This window comes from Hemiscyllium ocellatum, unplaced genomic scaffold (assembly GCF_020745735.1).
Source record: "Hemiscyllium ocellatum isolate sHemOce1 unplaced genomic scaffold, sHemOce1.pat.X.cur. scaffold_679_pat_ctg1, whole genome shotgun sequence".
Taxonomy (NCBI): domain Eukaryota; kingdom Metazoa; phylum Chordata; class Chondrichthyes; order Orectolobiformes; family Hemiscylliidae; genus Hemiscyllium; species Hemiscyllium ocellatum.
Window position 1 is genome coordinate 55,001 of NW_026869166.1, and position 7,500 is coordinate 62,500.

At 57.4% G+C, this 7,500-nt stretch overlaps 1 protein-coding gene across 1 annotated transcript in view; it reads right to left on the minus strand.

The window, feature by feature from the left end:
* The window catches only part of LOC132814101 (leukotriene B4 receptor 2-like), a 10,188-nt gene that overhangs the window by 885 nt on the left and 1,803 nt on the right, over nucleotides 1-7,500 (minus strand). The window contains exon 2 of the mRNA XM_060823376.1: nucleotides 1-2,379. This exon is cut by the window's left edge and continues 885 nt beyond it. Within this exon, the coding sequence (XP_060679359.1) occupies nucleotides 1,201-2,379 (1,179 nt within the window). The 3' untranslated portion in view covers nucleotides 1-1,200. The remainder of the gene's footprint in view (nucleotides 2,380-7,500) is intronic.

Consider the following 7,500-nt stretch of genomic DNA (forward strand, 5'->3'; position numbering starts at 1 on the left):
ATTCGGCCCAGCGGCCATCTTGGAATGTCTTTCCGAGCGAGCTGGTCAGGCCGGCGGTTCGATCTCTCCGACAGGTTCCCTCCCCTCTCCGAGAGTTCGCTTTCAGACCAGAGCCGGAGAGGGATTTGTTCGGACGCGGATTTGTTTGGAGTGGAGGCGTCGAGGGGGGCGGGGCAGGGTGCTATCCCTCGCTCAGTCAGAGCCTGATATTCCTGGTTATCCCGAGGGTCCGGGGAAGGGGGAGCCAGCGCAGGCTCGCTGACGACCCACCCAGGGTCACGGAGTCGGACAAGGGTCACAGGATCTGACAAGGGTCACGGGATCCGCTGAGGGTCACAGGATCTGACGACAGTCACGGGATCCACTGAGGGTCACGGGATCTGATGAGGGTCACGGGATCTGACGAGGGTCACGGGATCTGACAAGGGTCATGGGATCCACTGAGGGTCACGGGATCAGACGAGGGTCATGGGATCTGATGACGATCACGGGATTCACTGAGGGTCACGGGATCTGATGAGGGTCACGGGATCTGACAAGGGTCATGGGATCCGCTGAGGGTCACGGGATCTGACGAGGGTCACGGGATCCACTGAAGGTCACGGGATCTGACGAGGGTCACGGGATCTGACAAGGGTCATGGGATCCACTGAAGGTCACGGGATCTGACGAGGGTCACGGGATCTGACAAGGGTCATGGGATCCACTGAGAGTCACGGGATCTGCTGAGGGTCACGGGATCTGCTGAAAGTCACGGGATCTGCTGAGGGTCACGGGATCTGATGACGGTCACGGGATCCACTGAGGGTCACGGGATCCGCTGAGAGTCACGGGATCCTCTGAGGGTCACGGGACCGGGCGAGGGTCACGGGATCTGACGAGGGTTATGGGATCTGATGACGATCTCAGGATTCACTGAGGGTCACGGGATCTGCTGAGGGTCACGGGATCTGATGACGGTCACGGGATCTGATGACGGTCACGGGATCCACTGAGGGTCACGGGATCCACTGAGGGTCATGGGATCTGACGAGGGTCACATGATCCACTGAGGGTCGTGGGATCTGACGAGGGTCACGGGACCTGGCGAGGGTCACAGGATCTGACGATGGTCAAGCGATCCACTGAGGGTCACGGGATCCACCGCAAAGGCCACGGGGAGCCGCCAGGGGTCACGGGACCTTCTGGGGTCACTGGGGCTCAGGCCGCGGTGACGTCAAGTTCCCCCTCCCTCCCTCCCGTTGCCGAGGGGACTGTGAGTGAGGCGTTGGTGGGGCGCGGAAGGGAGGGGCTCGGCCGCTGGGGGTCGGAGAGCGGCTGGGCGGGGCCGTGGGCAGAGGGGGAGGGGCTCCGCCCCACCGCCACGCGGGCGCCACAGACCGAGCCCCGCACCCCGCCCTCGCCCGTGGTGCCCTCGAAGACCCTGCCCAGCAGGCGGGGGCCGGAGCCGCCCAGCAGCCGCAGGCTGGCGAAGGCGTAGAGGGCCGGGTTGACCCCGGAGCTGACGAAGGCCAGGGCGGTGACGCCGGGCCGCACCTTCTGCAGCCTGCCCCACAGGCCGCACCGGGCCCGGGCCCGGGCCCAGGCCTGGGCCAGGTTGACCGCGTGGTACGGCAGCCAGAGCAGGCCGAAGGCGGTCACCACGGCGACGATGAGGCCGCCCAGCCGGCGGGCCCGGCCCTGGCTGCCCGGCCCCCACCGCAGGGCCCGGGCCTGGGCCGCCACCAGTCCGTAACTGGCCAGCAGGGTGCCGTAGGGCACCAGGAAGCCGCAGACGGTCTCGGTCAGGTAGTGGAAGAGCTCGTCGCGGGGCCTGAGGTGCTGGGGCTCGCACAGCCTCCCGTTCAGCAGGGGGGGCCGCACCACCTGCCGGTAGTAAGGGGCGGGCACGGCCAAGATGGCCGCCAGCAGCCAGAGGACGACCAGGAGCCTCTTGACGTGGGCCGGGCGCCGGACACGGGCGGCCAGCAGGGGGCGGGTGACGGCCAGGAGCCGGTCCAGCCCCATGGCGGTTAGCAGCAGGACGCTGGCGTACATGTTGAGGCAGCAGACGTAGTGCAGGCCCTTGCAGGCGGCCAGGCCGAATTCCCAGTCCCGGCGGGCCAGGAAGCGGATCCAGAAGGGGGCGGTCAGGAGGGTGACGCCGTCCGCCACCGCCAGGTGGAGCACCAGCAGGGCGGTCACCTGGCCCGGGCCCCCCGGCCGCTGCGGCCGGCCGCGCACCAGCAGGGCCCACACCACGTAGGCGTTGCCCGGCAACCCCAGGGCCAGGGCCAGGGCCAGCACCACGCAGCCCAGGACGGTGCCCCGGTCCGAGCTGAGCAGGTCGTCCGAGGACACGCCGTCGCAGCTCCCGTTGACCGGGCCGGACGTCCCGTTCTGCAAGAAAGGAAAGAAGGGGGAGGTGGGGTGAGAGGTCAGAGGGCGTTTCCCCCCCGGGGTGAGGGGGCGTCGATCGCGAGGGAGCGAAACCACTGACGAAAGGGGGGTTTGGCGGGGGTGGGGCAATGAGGGGAGGGAGGGGATGCCCTGTTTCCCCCCTCCCCCCCCGGGACTGAGGGGGTGGGGGTGGCGATATCGGAACGTTCGCTTCACCTCCTCCACTCCCCAGCACCACCACTTCCCAGCTTACAGCCAGCGCTCAGCACTTGATATGACAGGCCAGGCTTGGGGCCTAGTGTGGGATTGTGGGCCCAGTGTGGGAATTGGGGGGATGAGTGTGGGAATGGGGACCTAGTCTGGGAATGGATTCGAGTGTGGGAATGGGGCCTAGTGTGGGAATGGGGCCTAGTGTGGGAATGAGGGCCTAGTGTGGGAATGAGGGCCTAGTGTGGGAATGGGGACCTAGTCTGGGAATGGGGACTAGTTTGGGAATGGGGGCCTCGTGTGGGAATGGGGCCTAGTGTGGGAATGGGGGCCTAGTGTGGGAATGGGGCCTAGTTTGGGAATGGGGGCCTCGTGTGGGAATGGGGGCCTAGTGTGGGAATGGGGGCCTAGTGTGGGAATGGGGCCCAGTGTGGGAATGGGGCCTAGTGTGGGAATGGGGGCTCAGTGTGGGAATGAGAGCCTCGTGTGGGAATGGGGGCCTAGTGTGGGAATGGGGGCCTAGTGTGGAAATGAGGGCCTAGTGTGGGAATGAGGGCCTAGTGTGGGAATGGGGCCTAGTGTGGGAATGGGGGCCTCGTGTGGGAATGGGGGCCTCGTGTGGGAATGAGGGCCTAGTGTGGGAATGGGGCCTAGTGTGGGAATGGGGGCCTCGTGTGGGAATGGGGGCCTAGTGTGGGAATGAGGGCCTAGTGTGGGAATGAGGGCCTAGTGTGGGAATGGGGCCTAGTTTGGGAATGGGGTCCTACTGTGGGAACAGCCTGGAAACTGACTCTTCGGCCCATCCCGTCTGTGCCGACCCAGATATCCCTAACCTAACCCAGCCCCCGTTTGCCAGCCCCTTGGCCCATTCCCCTCTAACCCCTTCCTATCCCTGTCCCCATCCACCTTTTCAACGCTGTCATTGTACCAGCCCCCACCACTTCCTCTGGCAGCTCATTCCACACACGCACCACCCTCTGGGTGAGAAAGTTATCCCCTCAGCTCCCTTTCCCCTCTCACCCTAAACCTACCCCCCTCTAGTTCTGGACTCCCCCACCCCAGGGGGGAAAAGACCTTGTCTATTTACCCCTATCCCTGCCCCCTCATGGTTTTATAAACCAGGTCACCCCCTCAGCCTCCGACGCTCCAGGGAAAACAGCCCCAGCCTCTCCCTGTAGCTCAAACCCTCCCACATCCTTGTAAATCTTTCCTGAACCCTTTCACAACATCTTTCCGATCGGAAGGAGACCAGAATTGCACGCGATATCCCAACAGCGGCCCTAACCAATGTCCTGTCCAGCCGCAACATGACCCTCCCAACTCCTGTACTCAATACTCTGACCAATAAAGGAAAGCATACCAAACGCCTCCTTCACTATCCTATCTACCTGCGACCCCACTGTCAAGGAGCTATGACCCTGCACTCCAAGGTCTCTTTGTTCAGCAACACTCCCCAGGACCTTACCGTTAAGTGGATACGTCCTGCTAAGATTTGCTTTCCCAAAATGCAGCCCCTCGCGTTTATCTGAATTAAACTCCATCTGTCTGTGTGTGTGTGTGTCCCTCACTACTGTGTCTGTGTGTGTGTGTGTCTGTATGTGTTTGTATGTGTGTGTGTGTGTGTCTGTGAGTGTGTCTCTATGTGTGTCTCTCTGTGTGAGAGAGAGAGAGAGTGTGTGTGTGTGTGTGTGTGTGTGTGTGAGTGTGGGGAGGGGTACGGTGGGAGGGTGTGTAGCTCTGCTCTCTGTCTGCCCCTCCTCATCCCATCGCTGAGCCCACGGTTACGTTCCCCTCGGTGAATAATCCCAGGAACGTGAGAAATGCTCTTGGGAAGTAAAGTGCCCTCCGGCTTCACCCATTTAGTAGCTTAACCAGACCAGCAGGTCGACAGGAATGTGTGTGTGGGTGGGGGGGGGGGGGGGGGGGGGGGTGGGGGTGTCTGCGACTGTGTGTGCGTGGGAGAGAGAGTGTGTGTGTGCGGGAAGAGAGAGAGTGTGTGTGTGTGTGTATCTATGGGCCTGTCTCTGTGTGTGTGTGTGACAGGCCCATAGACACACACACTCACATTCACAAACAGATATACATACACACACGTACACACACACACTCACAGACAGACCCATAGACGCACACAGACACACTCAGAGGCACACGCACACAGATACACACACACGCATGTGCGAGCACACACACACAGAAACACACCCACGCAAGACGTGCACACACAGATACACACACGCACACACACACACATACATGCATACAGAGATACATAGATGCACACACACACATATACAGAGATACACACACACACACATCCAGCGATACACAGACGCGCACACACACATACATACATGTATGCAGAGATACACACACACACACATACAGAGATACACACACACGTACACAGATACACACACACGCATGTGCGAGCACACACGGGCACACACACACAGAAACACACCCACGCAAGACATGCACACACAGATACACACACGCATGCACACACATACATGCATACAGAGATACACAGACACACACACACACACGTATACAGAGACACACGCACGCACACACACACACACATACGGCGATGCACAGACGCATATACGCACACACACACACACACACACACACACGTACACATACACACTCACAGACAGGCCCATAGATATACACACACACACACATGCATACAGAGATACACAGACACACACACGTATACAGAGACACACACGCATACAGAGATACACAGACACACACAGACACACACGCATACAGAGATACACAGACACACACACGTATGCAGAGATGCACAGACACACACACACACACACATACAGAGATACACACACACACACGCATACAGAGAAACACACACACATATAGAGATACACAGAACAGACACAGATACACAGACGCGCACACACACACATGCATACAGAGATACACACACAAAGATACACACACACACGTAGACACACACATGCATACAGAGATACACAGACACACACACAGAGATACACAGACACACACACACATGCATACAGAGAAACAGACACACACACACAGAGATACACAGACACACACACACATGCATACAGAGATACATAGACACACACACACACAGATACACACACACACATGCATACACAGATACACAGACACACACACACTCGCATACAGAGATATACAGACACACACACACAGACACACACATGCATACACAGATACACACACACAACAGAGATACACAGACACACAAACATGGATACAGAGATACACACACACACACACAGATACACAGACGCACACACACAGATACACAGACACACACACACAGAGATACACAGTCACACACACGCAGAGATACACAGACACACACACAGATATACAGACACACACGCACACACATACAGAGATACACAGATACAGACAGACACACACAGATACACACACACATACAGAGATACACAGACACACACACACAGATACACATACATACACAGACACACACACATACAGAGATACACAGACACACACACACAGATACACAGACACACACACACAGATACACAGACACACACGCACTCACATACAGAGATACACAGACACACACACACAGATACACAGGCACACACGCACACACATACAGAGATACACAGACACACACAGATACACGGACACACATGCACTCACATACAGAGATACACAGACACACACAGATACACAGGCACACACGCACTTACATACAGAGATACACAGACACACACAGATACGCAGGCACACATGCACTCACATACAGAGATACACAGACACATACACACACACACACACACACAGGCCCTGTGTCCCCCACACAGCCTGACGCACAGAGACAGACAGACACACAAACACACACACACACACACACACACACAGCGATACACAGACACACACACACACAGTTAGGAGGTAACCCCACTTTACTCAGACACATGAACAGTGGAGGGACAGTTAGTCAGTTTGTAGATGACCCCAAAATTGGAGGGTGTAGTGGACAGCGAAGAGGGTTCCCTCAGATTACAACAGGATGGGGACCAGATGGGCCAATGGGCTGAGAAGTGGCAGATGGAGTTTAATTCAGATAAATGCGAGGGGCTGCATTTTGGGAAAGCAAATCTTAGCAGGACTTATACACTTAATGGTTATGTCCTGGGGAGTGTTGCTGAACAAAGAGACCTTGGAGTGCAGGGTCATAGCTCCTTGAAAGTGGAGTCGCAGGTAGATAGGAGAGTGAAGGAGGCGTTTGGTATGCTTTCCTTTATTGGTCAGAGTATTGAGTACAGGAGTTGGGAGGGTCATGTTGCGGCTGGACAGGACATTGGTTAGGGCCACTGTTGGGATATTGCATGCAATTCTGGTCTCCTTCCTATCGGAAAGATGTTGTGAAAGGGTTCAGGAAAGATTTACAAGGATGTGGGAGGGTTTGAGCTACAGGGAGAGGCTGAACAGGCTGGGGCTGTTTTCTCTGGAGCGTCGGAGGCTGAGGGGGTGACCTGGTTTATAAAACCATGAGGGGGCACAGATAGGGGTAAATAGACAAGGTCTTTTCCCCCCCAGGGTGGGGGAGTCCAGAACTAGAGGGGGGTAGGTTTAGGGTGAGAGGGGAAAGGGAGCTGAGGGGGACATGAATAGGAAGGGTTTGGAGGGTAATGGGCCAATTGCTGGCAAACGGGACTAGATTGAGTTGGGATGTCTGGGTTGGCATGGACGGGCACACACACACACACACACACACTGTCCCTCTCTCTCTCTCACACACACACAGTCCCTCTCTCTCACACACACTGTCCCTCTCTCTCTCTCTCTCACACACACACACACACTGTCCCTCTCTCTCTCTCTCTCTCTCTCTCACACACACACACACAC